Source organism: Ziziphus jujuba, chromosome 5 (assembly GCF_031755915.1).
Source record: "Ziziphus jujuba cultivar Dongzao chromosome 5, ASM3175591v1".
In the NCBI taxonomy this organism is placed as follows: Eukaryota; Viridiplantae; Streptophyta; class Magnoliopsida; order Rosales; family Rhamnaceae; genus Ziziphus; species Ziziphus jujuba.
In genome coordinates, this window is record NC_083383.1 from 28,540,133 (window position 1) to 28,558,358 (window position 18,226).

Below are 18,226 nucleotides of genomic sequence, written 5' to 3' on the forward strand. Positions count from 1 at the left end.
TATATATTTTTATTATTATATTAAATAGACAGTAAGAAAGACCAGATTTTAATCATGTTGTTTTTAAGAAAGAGTAATTATTTTCTTTATTTTCGGAAGAAAAAATATAAACTATTTTCATTCATCCACTATTCTTCACCGCAGGCACTCCGCAACTTGTGGATCCTATAAAAATATTGTTATTAATTAATTTTTTAATATTATTTAAATTAATAAAAACTATATAAAACTAATTTTGCTTTTTTTAAAGGAAAAAAAAAACATGTGAATGGAGGAATTGGAATGAGTATACTATTTGATAAAACAGTAAACTTTAGCATTAAATTGTCCTTGAAACTTATATCAAAAGCGATCGAATTCGACAAAAGCTTGAGTAATTTTTTTTTTCTTTAAAATAACTAATTTACCAAAATTTATTAATCTCATAAAACAATTTTTCTCTTAACCATTTCTTAAATTTTTTTAAGCCAAACAAACACATTTTCAATGTAAAAAAATGATAATTGATATATACATACATATAATAACAGCTCATATCTAACCAATAAATTGGTAAGGAATTTAGATATCTATAATTTTTTTATAAGAAAAATGTTGATGTTGATATTTTTTTATATTAAAATATATATATATATATATATATATATATGTATATATGGACATCTAATTCAAGTGGTCGTAGACAAATTAAAGAAAAAGACAAATGTAAGTGGGGTGAGTGAGAGTGAGAGAGGATCTATCCAGTTTGGCATTTGGAAATGTATGAAAAATTCGAAATCTCACACTCTCCGCACGTGATCCCCTTTATTACTCTCTCTCTCTCTCTTTTTACCCATCACCACCCACCCACCCACTCACTGATCCATCCATCCATTATCGCTCTCTCTCTTCCATCAACCAACCATCGCACTTTCTTTTCTTCTTTCTTTCTTTCTTTCTTTCTCGCCTTTTGTTTTTTTATATCTCTTTTCTCACTTTCATTTTCTCTCTGCATGTCCTTCCCGTTTGTTTCTCGAGAAAAAAAAAAAAAATCTTTTTTCTTTTCCCTTTCTCGAGAACACACACTGACAGCCAATTCAACATACATATTTCAAAAAAAGAAAAAAGTGAAGTCATTGAGGAATCTAGAAAAAAAAAAAAAAAAAGACCGACTTTTAATTTTTTCTCTTATCTTTTTTACTGTAATAATACTGTTAGAGAGTAAAGTGTTTCTATATTTCTGTTTTAGTATTTGTAGTTTGTGAATGTAGGCTGAAGGAAGAGGTTTTGAGAATGTAGATGTTTTCGTTCTCCGAGCTCTTTCTCAGATCTTCGGCTTTTTTCTAGGGATTTTTTTTTTTTTTTAGTTTTTTTAATAGAACCCTAGCTCTAGGTCGTCTAGCTCCTCTTTTACATTAACAATGCACGGCTACAGCCGACTCGGCACTGCACGGGTTAATGGCTCGCCGCCGTCCTCGCCTCGGTTCCGCCACGGTCGGAATAAGAACACCGGTGGTGGGAGGGGATCAAAGCAGAGCATTTTGGAGAAGCTTGTGTTTGTACTAATATCGGCGGTGTTTAGGAGGCGAGGCGTGCTGTTGTTCGCTCCGCTGTTGTACATTTCAGGGATGTTGTTGTATATGGGTACGGTGAACTTTGATGTTAGTTTTAAGAACGCTGTTGTTGTTGTCCACAAGCGTCCTCCTCCGGGCTCCGTTTATAGAAGCCCTCAGGTTTTCCAGAAGCTCTGGTCTCTTATGGAAGCTGAGAGCAATGGAACTAATAATGGGGTACTTCTTTTTTCTGTTCTTACTCTCTTTTTTTTTTATTATTTTTTTTATACATATATATGTATATATTTTTTTGTGATTGACTTTTGTAATATTTTGGGAATTGAATACAGAGTTATTAAAAAAAAAAAAATGCATTTCTTGCCCCCCAAAAAAAAACATAAGCTAAGTTGAAAGATTGATTTCTTAGTTCTGAGGCTTTTGGGCATGTTTACAAATTTTGGATTCTGATATTAATTAACCAGAATCAAAATGGAGAGCATTGTGATTGGTCCTATAATAAAAATTTGCATTTAAGCTGAGGTTTTAATAATATAGTCGCTTGACATTTGAGAAGGCTTATTAGCACCAAGTAATCTAAGAAGTTTGTCTAACTAACCCGATAAGGAGGACCAGTTACACTGGTGCACTTGTTAGCAAGAAGGAAGCCAATTTGTAGAGTGTGTTTTAGGCATAATGACTGTTGCACTTCTAATCGAGCATGAATTCTATGTTTGGAATACGTTTTAGCACCTTTTCCTTCAAGATTCCGAAGTGTTATGCCCATTTAACTTAGCCAGCTGTTCTTTTGCAATATTAGGCTCACTGGCGCTGCCCTGCTCAGTCAATGTGTACTTTAAACGTGTTCTGTAAGTTTTATGTGTGTGGAGCGAAAGAAAGAGAAACCTTAGACACATGTCATGTGGCCATACAATATTGGAACTCATCCTACCACCTCCATGCCCTGGATGGGATTCCCTGTTAAATTTTAATGACTTCTCTCTAGTTTGCCTTGGCATTTAGCAATGGTGATTTCTCACCTTGTCATTTTCAGTACGACCACCTCTGTTCAATCAATTGTGACCTCACATCTCTTGGATGCTTAGCAACTAAGAATTGATCGGCAATGCAATGAAGCATTACACTTTTACTGCTTTTTTGTTCTGAAATATGCATAGGCCTGTTACATATTGCTTTGTCAGTAATGTAAAATTTAGGTACTTTGCAACTTATTTTGAGTGTTAACTGCTCAATAAGTGGAATTATTTTGGTCTGAATTTTAATTCTGATTACTTTGGAATTATCTTAATGAATTACTATCTTTCTCCTAATGCATTTTTTTTTTTTTTTAAAGTTCTTTACAATGTTCATAACCCATTTGATAAACTGACATTTTATAAATGGAAATCGTGCAGTTAATGTCAATATGGAATTTTAAACTGCGGCAAGGCTGGAAGCCTTGTGTTAAAAAGGATATCTCCAAAGCAGGTTTGATGTTTCCATTCAAGACTCATTATTAACTTTTAGTTACCTGGAATTTTTTTTCATGAAATCGGTAGCATGTAGGATATTGAAGCCCTTTTGTGATTTTCTAGTCAGTACATGTAGATGTTGAAGCGTTTTTGTGATTTTCTAGACACTACACTAAGGCTCAGATACTAGATGCAATTGTACGTCCACACAGATACACATGCACACACTTGGCCACCAACATGCTTTATTGTGTATGTGTCATGCTTCTTCTACATGTTGAACACTCAAACATCTGTTGTCATGCATAATTATCTGGTAATTTGTGATAACATTCATTTTAAGTGAGAGGTAGTTTCTGACTTTTGAAATATTTTAATTGTCTGACACCTGTTACTTAATGTGACAAGGACAATATAAGAAGTATATTGAGTTTCATTTTCACTGTTTTGATAATTCAGGAACAAAGCTAATTATCATTTTTTTTTTTTTACTATATTAAAGTTTTTAAATTTGAAAAATAAAAAAATAATAATAATAAAAGAAAGATAGCTGACTGCTGATTTTTGACTTGAGATTTTTCAGAATTGCCAAATTCAAATGGTTTCTTCATAATTGAAGCAAATGGTGGGTTAAACCAGCAACGAATATCGGTACGTATAAATATGTTTCAGTATGATGGTTTTAGCAATTTGAAAATTGAGAACACTTCTCCTCTCTACCCCACTATAAATGAAGAAACAAGCTGAAAATATTGGTGCCAATCATCTATATATGTAGGATATCCCTGGTTAGGAAATGGTTCTGTACAATAGTCTTATGTTTTCCAATGCGTGCTGGTTTGGATGGCATTATGCATCAGGGATATGTTTGTTTCTAGTTATAATATTTATATTATTTTAGACTGAGTCTTGCACATGTGCTTAAGCTTAGATTGGTTGGAGGAAAAAGAAAAGAGAGGATGAATAGGATGAGAGAGATGGAAAATGGGAAGGAAAAGAATTTGCAATTGCTCATGCTGTTTGGTACGATAAGAATGAAAGACTGTAGTAATATATTTGTATTCCCGTGTATGGTATTGGAGGTCACAGTGGAAGGAAAAGAAGCTTTTTATTACTAAATGGTAAATATTGTTAATTTTCTCTTTATTAATGCTTACACATAAGCATTTCTCTCATTTGGATTAGAATGAGTAAGGATGAAAATGTAAATATGAGCGAAATTGTTAAGTTGATTGTTCTTTCCTTCCCCTAACCCATCCATTATTGGAGGAATAGGAGGGCTTGGCCATCCTTCCACTTTTCTTTGCCTCCTCTTCCTACCAAACAATGGATGGTCTTTCCTTCCTCTTTCTCCTATTCCTCCTCCGCTTTTCTTCCTTCCATTTTCTCCCTGCTAATCAAATCCTAATAGGTCTGGCATGGAGCATCTTCTTGTGTGTGTGCGGCTATGCCAGCTAGATCATAGACATAATATCATCTTTTAACACTTTTTCCCTCCACAATTTCAATGCAGATTTGTGATGCAGTTGCTGTGGCTGGTCTACTAAATGCAACTCTTGTCATTCCAATTTTTCATTTAAATAGTGTTTGGCGAGATTCCAGGTGCTTTTCGTTAATAACTATACGTAATTGGGATCCTTTTATATTACCACTTTCGCCATCTATCTGATGTTACTTTTCCTTTTTTGTGGCTTTTTGAATAACTTGAATTTGTTAGTAAAAGAAACAGAGCTTTGCCACCTTTTTTCTTGTTTTGCACCTTATGTTCTTCTTAATATCCTAAAGCCCCAGCTCCAACAAAATAGTACATTCTCATAGTATGAACATATGCTAACTAATTTAGTGGTTTAATTTAATACTCTGCGACATTATTTAGGGCCTAAGTTTTTCAATTTGCTTTGGATATCCCTCTCCCTTGGTTAGGGTTTACATGCCTCTTTTATAGAACTTTAATTTAGAGTGAATTGAGACAGAACATGGCAATGCTGTCAGATGCCTGAAACTTTGAGTGAGAAGTTGAAAATAAATCAATACTTTTCTACTTCTTTTGTGCGGGTATTTCTGCTGTTCTCTTTACGTGGTGCAGTGGAAGGGCAGAAAAATTATTGAAAAGTTGCTGAGTGATATACAAAGAGTGATATGTGATGGCTATACATCTTTTTTTGTTTTAAAAGGAGCTAATAGGTAATATTTAATGGGTTTTGGTCCTGAATTATGTTTGACTTAGACTTAGTAGATGCTCAGGTTTCTTTTACAAGTCAATGATCTTTTTATCTATGACCTTAATGGGTCAAAGAATAATCTATCCTTTACTTTTATATAACTATAATTTCATAATGAAAAGAAATTTCGGACTTTTTTATTTATTTTATTTGTGCTTTACAAGGTCTTTGTGATTGGCTACAGTGGGGATTTTTAATTCTTTTTTGCCATTGTTGTTGTTGTTTGTTATTTTCATGTTTGTTTGATTCTTTTGTTTTGTTAAATTGTCAAACACATTAGAATGGTGATATTGGTTAGAAGTTGAAAGTTATGACTGATGGCACCTTTCTTATGTAATGCTTGATAGTATGTTTTTTTTAATTAATAAGAAACATAAATTTGATTTTTGTAAGGATAATACAAGATTTCAACAGGATGAGGAATCCTCTAAATGTAAACAAAAGATAATTATCCAGATATTTCTACAATAATTAAAATAATATGCAGTTGTCTTTAAATTCCATGGATGAGGAGTCCAAAATGATGTCACAAATCTAATTCCATCCTAATGGTAATTGAAATATTCAGATCTATCTTCAAATTATTCTCCCATTTATCTCCAACTTAAGAAACATAAAATTGTCATTACTTCTCACTTCCACAAGATACTATTACTGCAAAAAAATTCCTGCTTGGTCCTACTACTTATTTGAAAATGACTACAAGGAGAAACTCTGTAAATACAAATAAAAGGGGGAAAATGATAATTATAATAATAATGAAGCTACAACCAAGGGTTGCAGAGTACTCTTAAATCTGATTTTGCTAAGAAGAGTGAGGAATAAAGTTTGTTTCCATATCCTTGCCTTCTTTAAAGGATTGGAGATGGATCTTACACCCATATCTTTGTCATGTTGTATTTACATGAATACTGAATGTTAGTTGAAGTTTGAGCATCGCAGTTCTAAAGTTTTCTCTAAGGGTTTATACGCTTTCAGCTGATTTTTAGTTGTTTATTCTGTCCTAAGCTTTGAAACATCACTGGAATAGACAGAAAGCACAGATAAGTAAGTGAATATACAAAAGCAATGCAAATAGATCATCAAGTTTCATACTTTAAAAGAAGATTAGAATATTTTCATTGAATTTATTATGGAAGAGATGGATCTTTTATCTGTACTTCTTATTTTTCAACTGCAGCCACTTTGGGGAAATATATGATGAAGATTTCTTCATTCATGCACTCAGACATCATGTGAATGTTGTCAGAGAACTACCAGAAGATATACTTCAGCGTTTTGATAATAATATAAGCAATATTGTTAATCTGAGACTAAAAGCTTGGTCAAGTCCCACCTACTATCTTCAGAAGGTCCTGCCAAAGTTGATGGAGCTGAAGTATGTCATTTTACTTTTTTTTTCCTACTATGCATCTTTCTTTGCTGTCTTTTTTTGCACTATGACAAGCTTATCTCTATTCCGAAGGGAATGACTATGTATGAATTTTGAATTTATGTTAACTATACATTTCAGCCTCATCATTATATAAATTCTCAATATGGGCCTATAACTTAACAAGTTTCAATAAGGTTTTACAGTTACTAGGGTTATGGGCCTATAATTTAAAAAGTTTCAATAAGGTTTTACAGTTCCTAGGGTTCTGTTTGGTTGGTGATAAGAAAAACAGTATTCTTTTTTTATGATTCATTGAGTTCCAAAACAAGTTTTTAATTTTTTGTTCTGTAAAATATGGTGGTATTGTATAAGGTTTTACAGTAACCTTATTGTATATGTGATTCATTCAGTTCCAAAACAAGTTTCAATAAGGTTTTACATTTGCTGGGGTTATGTTTGGTTGGTGATAAGAAAAACAAAATTCTTTTTTTATGATTCATTTGAGTTCCAAAACAAGTTTTTAATTTTTGTTCTGTAAAATAGGGTGGTTTTATTATTTGGATATTGAGTAACAAATTCTTAAATCTGACCCACATGGGGAAAAGCTTTTCCTTTAATGGAGAATCCTGGTTATACTTTTGATTCTTACTCCTTGATCTGGTGGCATGTTTGTGTTTTATGGATGATGTGGCATTAATATTATATTATCGAGTTAGATATTCCAATATACCAATATGTGCATTCATTACATGCATATGTGCTTACTTAGTTACATGCATCCATTTCTATCTGTGTTTACTCATTCTATTGTGTCTGTATCTTTTTATTTTTTATATTCACCATTCAAAGTAGTTTCTAGAGTCCTAGGTTGTTATCAGCCATATGTTTGCAACCCTATGTTACCTGTTTATTTTTTCATATTTTTATTTTCCCTCACACATTGTATGTGACAGCTATATATAGTTTTCATCAATCCATGATGCAGGGCTGTACGCGTTGCACCTTTCTCCAACAGATTGGCTCATGCAGTTCCTTCAAACGTCCAAGGGCTTAGATGCTTAGCTAATTTTGAAGCACTGAGATTTTCACAACCTATAAAAACACTGGCAGAGAAAATGGTTGATCGAATGGTTAAGAATAGCTCCCACAGTGGTGGAAAATATGTTTCAGTCCATCTTCGGTTTGAAGAAGTATAACTTTTCATATGTTTTTAAAATCAATTTGTAGCTCTTCTTGGATTATTTCTTAACATGTTGGGTTATTTATTTATTTATTATTATTATTATTATTATTTTTTTCCATCAAAGGACATGGTTGCTTTTTCATGCTGCGAATATGGTGGTGGGGATGAAGAGAAACATGAAATGGATGTTGCTCGAGAAAGAAGCTGGAGAGGAAAATTCAGGAGAAGGGGTAGAGTAATAAGGCCTGGTGCAAATCGCATGGATGGAAAATGCCCTTTAACTCCATTGGAGGTACAAAAAGTTTGTCAGTTTATCTATTGGTAAAGTGTAGATTTTTTGTTATCATGATATATAAGGGAGTGTTAGCTGTCTATTGTGTGTCTGTGGTACTTTTGGGCTTGATGGTCTTTACAAATAATCTAGTTCTGAATTGCAAAATACACAATTCTGGAACTGTTGCCCAAAAATCAGGATTGTAGTGACCAATCAATAATATCACCATCCTATTGGCTACTCAAATATCTGCACAAGTTATATGTAGTTAGATATATTTAAGGCCTACAATTGAGTGGAAGTATTAATTTATTGTGTAAGCTAGGTATATGAATGGCTATCTTAGTGTTTTTCCCCCCTTTATTTATTTATTTTTTTCCCTCCTTTTCTTGTAGACTGAAAGGGGAAGCTTAGTTATTTATTGTGTTAGCTTGATACATTTTTGGATATAAATGGTGGTAACTAGTATGGTTCTGAATTGCTAAATACATAATTTTGGCATTATTGACCAATTAATAATATCATCATCTTCTTGGCTACTCAAATGTTTGTATAAAATGATATGCAGTAAGAAATTCCATACTATCAGAGATAGAAAATAACCAGGAAACGAAACAAATTTATTTTTTGGTTAAAAATCATATCTGATTATTTGCTTTTAACATACCTCGGTTTGTAGCTCTATCTGCCCTCCATTACTTTTATCAAATTTATGCTTTTCTTCTTGTTTGCCTTTCTCGGTATCATCACCATTTTAGTCATTTTTAGTTTGAGTCATTGCTATTATTGTTGTTTTTATTTTGTTATTTTGCATTTTGAATTTTAAGTTAAGCTTCATTTTCGATTCCTCTTGTAGTTTTTGTTGTTTGAGATGTAATGTCAATGTTTGATGTGGCATTGCTTTGCTACTGTAGGTTGGAATGATGCTGAGGGGCATGGGTTTTGATAATACCACCTCAGTATACGTTGCAGCAGGAAAAATTTATAAAGCAGAAAAATACATGGCCCCACTTAAGCAGATGTTTCCACGATTAGAAACGAAAGATACACTGGCAACTCAAGAAGAACTAGCTCCTTTTAAGGTATTATGGGTGTCATGGTATATGAATTTTCAACTGAGAACCAATCTTATCAATTTGGACAAAATAAACGATTAATAGATCAAAATACCAATGAATCTTTGTAATACTTCGTAATTTTTTATTTTAATTTGTTATTTTTTGTTTTGCGGGAAGATTATCTGGTTTTGTTGCTATTATTAATAATTAGAACAAGAATACGGTTAAATCTTTGTAATATCCAAATTTATGATGTAGGGCCACTCATCTAGGTTGGCTGCCCTTGATTATACGGTATGCCTTCACAGTGAAGTATTTGTCACCACCCAGGGTGGAAATTTTCCCCACTTTTTGATGGGTCACAGGCGCTACTTGTATGGGGGACATGCCAAGACAATAAAACCTGACAAGAGGAGATTAGCATTATTATTTGATAATCCCAACATCAAGTAAACTTTTGTCTAACTCTTTCATTTCTAAGTAATTACTTTTAAGATTTGTGCCACTGAGAATCTATTGGTCTTCTTACCAAAAACCAAAAAAAAAAAAAAAAAAAAAAAAAATTGAATTGATTGCTCTTGAAACAGTTAGTCTTGTGCTGTAGTCTTGCATGCCTGTATTGTGTGATGGGGACCCAACCTAATTCACAAACCTTACATGTTTGCTTGATATTTTTTTGGTCTTTCTGTCTCCCTTTTCATTTATTTTCTTCTTCTTTTACCTTAGAACAAGTTGCTTCCATTAGTTTGCGTTATACATTTGTGTCATATCATGTTGAATTAGGCATTTTGCTCATTGGCATTTGTGCACTTAAGAGACATGTTCCTCATCCTATATTAGGTGATGTTGTTCTGGATTTTCTTTCTATTATTCTTCAATCTATGATTTGGAGCAACAATCTTCTTTTGCAAGCCCTTTATTTTAATAAGAAATTTTGTTGTTGATTATAATTACATTGACAGTCTTTATTGGCCAGAAGAAGCAATGGTTGAGAAAAACATTTTGCGATTTTATTTATTTGTTGTATGTTCGTCTACTGCAGATGGGATGCCTTTAAGCGGCAAATGCGAGACATGCTTCGCCGCAGTGATCAAAAGGGTATTGAAATGAGAAAGGCCAGTGGATCACTCTATACATTTCCCATGCCAGATTGCATGTGTAAACAAGCCGAAGCAAGTATCGAAAGCAGTAATACCACAGATACATAGATAGGAGCTTCAGTATAAAAAATTGTCTTGGTTAATAATTTATTTTATTTTTTTTGTATACATGTAATTTATGTAACATCGTTCGATTTGAGTTGTGATGTGATTCTTTCATTCGAGTAGAGTGGTGTTGGAGGTTCTGATTCTTTGTTGGGTTGAGTAGGACTGCCATCCGAACCAGTGGTTTGGTTAACAAAATTCATTGTACATGGAAGGTAAAAATTCTTTTGTAGCAAAAATCTTCTGCTTCTTTTCTTCTGTGACTCGATGGAAGAGTATTTTGTAACAAGCAATGTTCAAACTTTGTTTTGATTATTATTATTATTATTATTATTTTATTGTTATTTTTTTTCCTTTTCTGAAGAATATGGAACATCAAAAACACCACCATGTCTTTAGCGGTGTAGACTGACATGACAATTTTGTTTTAGGTGAAATAATGGTAGGTCTCCTAATGGCTTTTGACCGCAACCTTGTTACCCAAATTTATCTTGTCAATAAGCCTGCAAGTTGCAACTTCAATTTAGTTGACAGGGGGTTTAATTGATTATTGTCAGGCTAAACATCATGTTTAGGAACATAATTTTTGACAGAGAATACTAAAAATTGTCCAAATTCTGTTTTAGGGTCTAAATTACATCCTAAATGACGTCTTAAGCCGTCTTCCAAAATGGACCAAATCAAGTTAAAAACAATAAAAAAACAGGTAGTTCCAGCCCCAATTAATGTTTAATAGTTTTGTTGGGTGTAAATGCGTCATCGACATATGTTGTTGTGGTTGCCCGCAGTTATTTTGTTTTCTTGGAGCAAGCCTTGGTTTTGTGTGTAGAAGCCGCGATCATCGGTGTATTCTAGTTTTTCCACAATCAGCAATTACACACGTTAATCACTGCTTCTTTTTGCATTTCTTCTTCTAAATCTCATTATGCCGTTGATGTCTTCAAGTCAAAATGCATGTTCAGCCATTAATTTCTACAAATATATTCATTCATGCATGGCTGCTAGTAGAATGTTCAATTACCAGCAGGATGTGAACACCCACTACAAAGTGGGCGATCATGTTGAAGTAGGCCAGCATGTCCACATCTAAAAAAACTTCATGAGTTTGTTCAGTATGCATACATACAACTTATGTTGTATCAGTCTTCAGTGTAATGGCTTGCATTTTATTAACATTGTACATTGTTTAGTGCAGAATAGCATTGTATTATATAAATTTTTTAAAAGGATTATTTTTATCAAAATAAAATTTATTATTATTATTATTATTATTGAATAAAAATTAAATTGTTATTATTTTAAAATATTATAATCAATTTTCAAAAATTAAAATAATATAAAAATTATTATATTACCTAAAATTTTATAATAGTAAAAAGATTAAGAAAAACTTAACGGTGTTACAAAATTGGTTTATATAATACGGTATAGGTTGTATTATGTGGGATTCATAATTTAGGTGGGAGGCTCACATCAATTTATGCGTCTTGATAAGCACATCCATGTTGCCAAACATTGTTTAGGTTTTGTTAATACAATTTCCCTTTCTCGTCCTACTAGGTTTATACAGGATTTTTTTTTTTAATAGAAAATACCTATTTGTGAGTGCTAAAAAATAAAAATAAAAAATTACATACTTATATTTTAAAAAATATAGGTATAAATTATTTACATATATATCATTTGAAAGATGCGTATATAAATGATTAGACGCATATATTATAATAAATACATACTATAGTATTATTATATTTATTTATTTATATTGTTACTTGAGTTGTGACTTATAGGACCCAAAAACCTTATTAATAAAATAATTTACATGTTGATCGGTATTCAATAATAATAATAATAATTAGACTTTACTCCATCCAAACATGTGCATACTTTTTATATTTAAAAAAATATATGCACAAATCTTATTATTGTAAAATAAAATAATCTAATTAGTAATAACCATTAATAATATCAGGATTTGGTGCCAAAATCTCCCTTCTCAAATTATTAAAAAAAAAAAAAAGTACATGGAATAAATGACTGAATAATTGTGATATATATATATATATATATATATATATATATAGAACACATAATAATAATAATAACTATAATAATTAGACTTTACTCCATCCAAACATGTGCATACTTTTTATATTAAAAAATATATATGCACAAATTTTATTATTGTAAAATAAAATAATCTAATTAGTAATAACCATTAATAATACCACGATTTGGTGCCAAAATCTCCCTTCTCAAATTACTTTTTAAAAAAAAGTTACATGGAATAAATGACTGAATAATTGCGATTTATATATATCTAAGAACATAAATCAACTTGCAATAATGATAATTTATCCAACTTTTTGCCCCCGCTCATTGAAATAAAAATAAATAAATAAATAAAAAGGAAGCCCTTTTGCCTGTGTCATTTGGTCAATGACTGTCACCATATTTAGGTGTATTTTTTTTTTTTTTAAACTAACTAACTAACTACGATATTTAGGTGTCAAGAAAGTAGAAATTTACAAGGTAAAGAAGTTTTCTTTTTTCTTTTTTCTTTTTTATTTATTTTATTTTTCTTTTCTCCGTGTTATTTTTTTCCCAGCTAGGAATAAAAGTTATAGTTTATTTTTGATTTTTTTTGGTAATGTATAATTTACTTTTGACCGTAAACAGTTAGTGTTATCCTTAAAAACAAGTGCAAGCAAAAAAGTGGAATTGGGAAATAAATTTAGGACCATGCATGAACCAAAATATGTAGGATTATTATTCTTCAAGAAATAATGGATTTTGTCATTGAGCTATCCAATTAAGAAATAATAAACATAGAATAATATTGTCTTAAATCAAAGTTTTATTATATTTTTAACGTATTATATGCTAATTATTGTATTTGGTACATGAAATTAACCTTAGAAAAATCGAGAATCTTCAAAGAAAAAAGAAAAAAAAAAAAAAAAGAAGAAGAAGGATAAAAAATAAAATAAAAAAAATAGCACAACCATATGAGCTGGTTGCCCACTAGAAAAGGGTTAAGATGGTGAAGAATTTTTTCCACTCAAATAGAAAGATCAATATTATAAATTACCAAACATGTTCTCACATTAATGGGATATTGACAAAGAAATGGTAAGGTTTTTTTGTGATTGGGTTCTAATTCCTATACATATAATATATATATATATATATATATATATATATATATATATATATATATATATATATATATATATATATATATATTGATTGGTCGCCAAACAGGGGAAACTTGTAAGCAAAGGGCATATACCCCTTTATCTTATTGTATACCTTCTTATCCAATCCAACCATATTCCTCCTAACCAACCTCTTTATTTTTATTTTTATTTTTATTTTTATTCACTTGCATTAAAATCTCACTTTCCTTTTCACATTCACATATTTGCAAAGTCTAAAAAGAAAAGCATCCCACCCCACCATGACTTTCAAAAAGAATTCCCTTTTTTTCATGTTTCTCATGGCATAGTCTTATTTTGCTTCTTTTATTTCCCCACAATCATTTTTTTTTTCTTTTGAATGATAAATTTTCCCTTCAACTATCTTCATTTTTGTTTTAAAATTCAAGCACAATATCACAATCACTTGAACAAAATTTCTACCACTACATTAATGTATTATTTATTATGATTGCGTTGTTTTGTTTATGTATATGTACCCACAGAATAAATTGTATCAGCAGGTGATTAGAAAGAATCCATTACAGTGTAATGACATCTACAAATTTGTTATTTTTTTGAAAAAGTTCTAAGAGCGACATCCCTTTGTAAATTCTTACTTTTAAATCGGAAAATAGTGGATTTTTATTTATTTATTTAGTAAGTTGGTGACCAAAGAAGAACCTAAGTATTTGCTATCTAGTTATTGCTTAAGCCATGTATTTTAAAAATTCTTCAAACAAAAAATAACATTTATACCAAAGATCCTTAAACCACTAAACTATGTGTATATATATATAAACACGAATTAAATATAGTGAAAAATTTATGAAAAATGATAATCATTTATAACTATTAAATTTGTATAATCAATATGATCTAACAATTGTTGTTGACCATTATTTTTTATAAACCTCTCATAATTCTTTATCATATCAAAATCATATATTTTAAAATAAACGTTTTAAAAATTTCATCAATTAGCTTTCTTGTAATAATGAAATTCGTTAACATTTTTTTTTTCAAATGAACAATAACTTTCTATAGTTATACACGTCAAATAAATAAATATATATGTATACATATATGTATATATACACCAAATATAAAGTAAAGTTAATGAATTTTCTTATTAACAAAAAAGAAAAGGTAATGTATAAACTTCTTAAAGCATATATGAGTGTGTGATGTATAAAAAACTAGTTTTTTCTTATATATTTCGGAGGGAAAAAAAAAAAAAAAACCTGTAAATCATGTGGTTGTAGATCAAAGAAGCACATATTTGAATCAGTGATGTTGAAATTCAACTCACTGGTATTTTCCTAGGCTTTTCATAAAATTTGTTTGGAGAGAGAGAAAAAGAGAGGGCCCAAAAGAGAAAAATGACGTAAAAGTAGAGCTACCTACCAAAATGCAAACCCATGTAATAACCACTAAACCACTTGTCTTTCTCACCAACTCGGTCAAATCCCCCACTCCCCGACACTCTCATCCGAGTCTCTTGCTTCCATCCCCTCCATTTCCTCTCTTTCTCTCTCTCCTCTCTTTCTCTCTCTAAATCATATACATATTATATATATAAACACATCCCCCATTCCCATTCCTTCCAATTCCAACACCAACAAATAGTTAAAAAAAAAAAAAAAAAACATCTTCTTTCTTATCCCCTCTTCTTAGTCTCTATCAAACTCAAACTGCACACATATACATGGAAGAGACAAATTAAACCATCAAAACCATATATATATATATATATATACACACTTATCCATTCACTTCAAAATCAATCACTGCAAAAAACAAAAAAAAAAAAAAAAAATGGGACGCTCACCTTGTTGTGAGAAAGCCCATACCAACAAAGGTGCATGGACAAAAGAAGAAGACCAACGCCTTATTGATTATATTCGCATCCATGGTGAAGGTTGCTGGCGTTCTCTTCCCAAAGCTGCTGGTAATTTTATTAATTTTCTTTCTGATTTCTCTTTTTTTTTGGCATCAAAATCCAAACTTTTTTTTCTGATGGGTTTTGTTTTTCTTTTCCTTTTCTATCTTTAAAGGTTTGCTTAGGTGCGGAAAAAGTTGCAGGCTTAGATGGATTAATTATCTTCGTCCTGACCTTAAGAGAGGGAATTTCACTGAAGAAGAAGATGAACTTATCATTAAGCTTCACAGTTTACTTGGAAACAAGTAATTTTTTTTCCAACACCCTGTTTGTTTCCCTAGAGAACTAACGAGAAAAAAAGAAAGAAAAACAGAGTTTAGTTCGAGGTTTGATTTTTGCGAATTGGGTTTGTTTTGTTTTCATTTTTTGAAATTTGGGTTTTGTTTTTTTTTTTTTCGCAGATGGTCTCTTATAGCAGGAAGATTACCAGGCAGAACCGACAACGAGATCAAGAACTACTGGAACACCCACATCAAACGCAAGCTCATTAGCCGAGGTCTTGACCCTCAAACCCACCGGCCGATCAACGAGACCACCGGAGCTTCAATCACAACCGCTGTGAAATCTTCCCGCTTGGATTTCAGAGATAGGTCTTCTCCACCGGCTTTGCCCGTCTCCGAAATCAATCTGATAATGAAGCCAAAAACAGAGTCCATTGAAGACGCTAACTTTACCAGCAGTGGAACAACAACAGAGGAAGAACAAGACCACCACGATTCGCAGATTCATAGAGCTCATGAACCACAACCCAATTTGGAGCTCACAATTGGGTTGGTACCGTTTCAGTCCGAGTCGACTCGGTCTTCTTCTTCTTCTTCTTTAAATACAGCAGAGTCGAAGCTTCAATGGACTTCTTTTCCTTGTCCATCCGCAACTGCAATGGTGGCGGCCAAAGCTGTTTGCTTGTGTTGCCAACTGGGTTTTCAAAACGGGGAGTTTTGTAGAAACTGCTGCCAGAACCCAAATGGGTTCTATAGATTTCATAGGCCTTTGAATCCATAGCTTCTTCAATTTTCTTTTTCTTTTTTTTTTCTTTTTATTTTCACAAGAAAAAAAAATGTAAAAAATTCAAATTTTATAACTAATTAGACGAATAGTTTAGATATCTTTTCCTTTGGCCCCTCAATATGTTCAAATTTGCTTCTGGATTTATATATATCTATATATATATATATATTTGTATAAAATATTTTTAAAACTCATATTTTAAAGTATACTTGGAACTAGATGCTTTTGAAATAAAAAAATATAATTGTTTCTTCATGTGATATATTTATATATAAGCTTTTGACTGAAGTGCCTGATTATATTCTTACCAATCTTACTCTCCAATTCCATTAATTGTGTATCCAATTTGTGTGATTGAAGCTGGTGGATAAATTAGCAAAGTTTTAAAGTAGTTTTTGGTTCTCATTTTAGAATCCATCTACATGCACTGGTCTTCAAAATTTACTTCAAAATATATATTATTGTTAGTCCATTCCACGTATTAATTTACAAAATAAATTTTCCAAATTTTAGGAACAAAATTTATTGTTGTACTAAGTCTATTAATACATCCTCATATAATTTATTCTAGCATAACTTAATCTGATGGGATTCTAACAATAAATTAGGATAGCATCCATCATATACGCTGTCTGATATAATCTAATAGATAATTTATGCACATATTTGAATATAATATGTGATATTAATCTTCCCAGTTTAGAAAGGGCATGCACTTTAGGGATTAGATTGAAAAGTCCACCTCATAACAGTTAGGCAAAGAAAGTGAAGCAGTAAGGGTCATGTTCAAAGATACATATATAATATATGCATCATGCAAATGGGGTAAAAGGTTGGCACTTGGCAGTGGGTGCTTTTCCTGTAACCATCAATCCCATACACTTTTACTCCTAACTTCCACTTATATTGAATCACATTTTGCCTACCTTTCATCCAAATCCAATCCTATCCTTTACTAAATTTTCTTGTTTTGCTTGAAAATATGGATTTTAATTTTTTTAAAAGTAGATTAACCATTAATTACACGATTAAGAACTTCATTTGGAAGATAATTAGACAATTTTATCGACCACTTATAAAGTTTGATATAATTACATGAAAACTGATTAGATTGGTTTTAAAATTCATTTTTCTAACTTCTTCATGGATTTAAAATTTATCAATTAGCTTATTTTTTCTTCATTAAAATTTATTTCAATTTGTAAATTGGTCATTTCAATAATAGAGAAATCAATTATAAATTTTTTCAAACAAGTAGTCAGCTAAACATTAAAAGAGGTTGGTGATATATTTTCTCTAAAATAATTGCGATCTCATCCAACAATAATATCTCTTATAGAATGATATGAATAATATTATTTGTTATGGTGATTGTCACCATCCTATGTAGCACTGGGTTCATGCATATATATGGATAAAAAAAATTTACATGGTTGTGGATCCCATGTATATATAAAAGCTATTTGAACATTGAATCCATTACTATGTAGGATGGTGACAGTTACCACTGATGATATATAGTAATATTTGAATGATATATATAATGTCAAATATATTACTGTTCTTCCAAAAAAAAAAAGAAGTTACATATGTACAAAACTAGCACAAGCAGTGTAGTGTTTATAATATGATTTTAGCTATAACTGATTAATTAACCTTTTTTTTTTGGGTAAATATTAATTAACCTTGTTTGTGTCTTTATATGCGCCCATAATAAATAGTAATACACATAGTTTTTTTTTTTTTTTTTGGGGGGTTACA

General features: G+C 31.2%; 2 protein-coding genes across 3 annotated transcripts; both read left to right on the plus strand.

Annotated features, from left to right (window-relative positions):
- The first annotated feature begins 841 nt into the window (after window positions 1–841).
- On the plus strand, window positions 842–10,662 carry LOC107421608 (O-fucosyltransferase 9). 2 transcript variants are annotated; one of them, XM_048475482.2, is made up of 10 exons: window positions 842–1,769; window positions 2,945–3,017; window positions 3,585–3,652; window positions 4,515–4,603; window positions 6,404–6,601; window positions 7,584–7,788; window positions 7,906–8,073; window positions 8,970–9,137; window positions 9,372–9,562; window positions 10,156–10,662. In XM_048475482.2, exons 1-10 carry the CDS (start codon window positions 1,401–1,403, stop codon window positions 10,319–10,321), a joined length of 1,695 nt encoding a protein of 564 aa, XP_048331439.2. In that variant the 5' UTR covers window positions 842–1,400; the 3' UTR covers window positions 10,322–10,662. The 2 variants fall into 2 exon arrangements, with proteins under 2 accessions (XP_048331439.2, XP_048331441.2); XM_048475484.2 differs by lacking the exon at window positions 6,404–6,601.
- A 4,341-nt stretch (window positions 10,663–15,003) lies between these two features.
- Window positions 15,004–16,562, plus strand: LOC107421590 (transcription repressor MYB6). Its single transcript, XM_025074571.3, has 3 exons — window positions 15,004–15,466; window positions 15,573–15,702; window positions 15,859–16,562. Exons 1-3 carry the CDS (start codon window positions 15,334–15,336, stop codon window positions 16,457–16,459), a joined length of 864 nt encoding a protein of 287 aa, XP_024930339.3. The 5' UTR covers window positions 15,004–15,333; the 3' UTR covers window positions 16,460–16,562.
- Window positions 16,563–18,226: the final 1,664 nt, after the last annotated feature.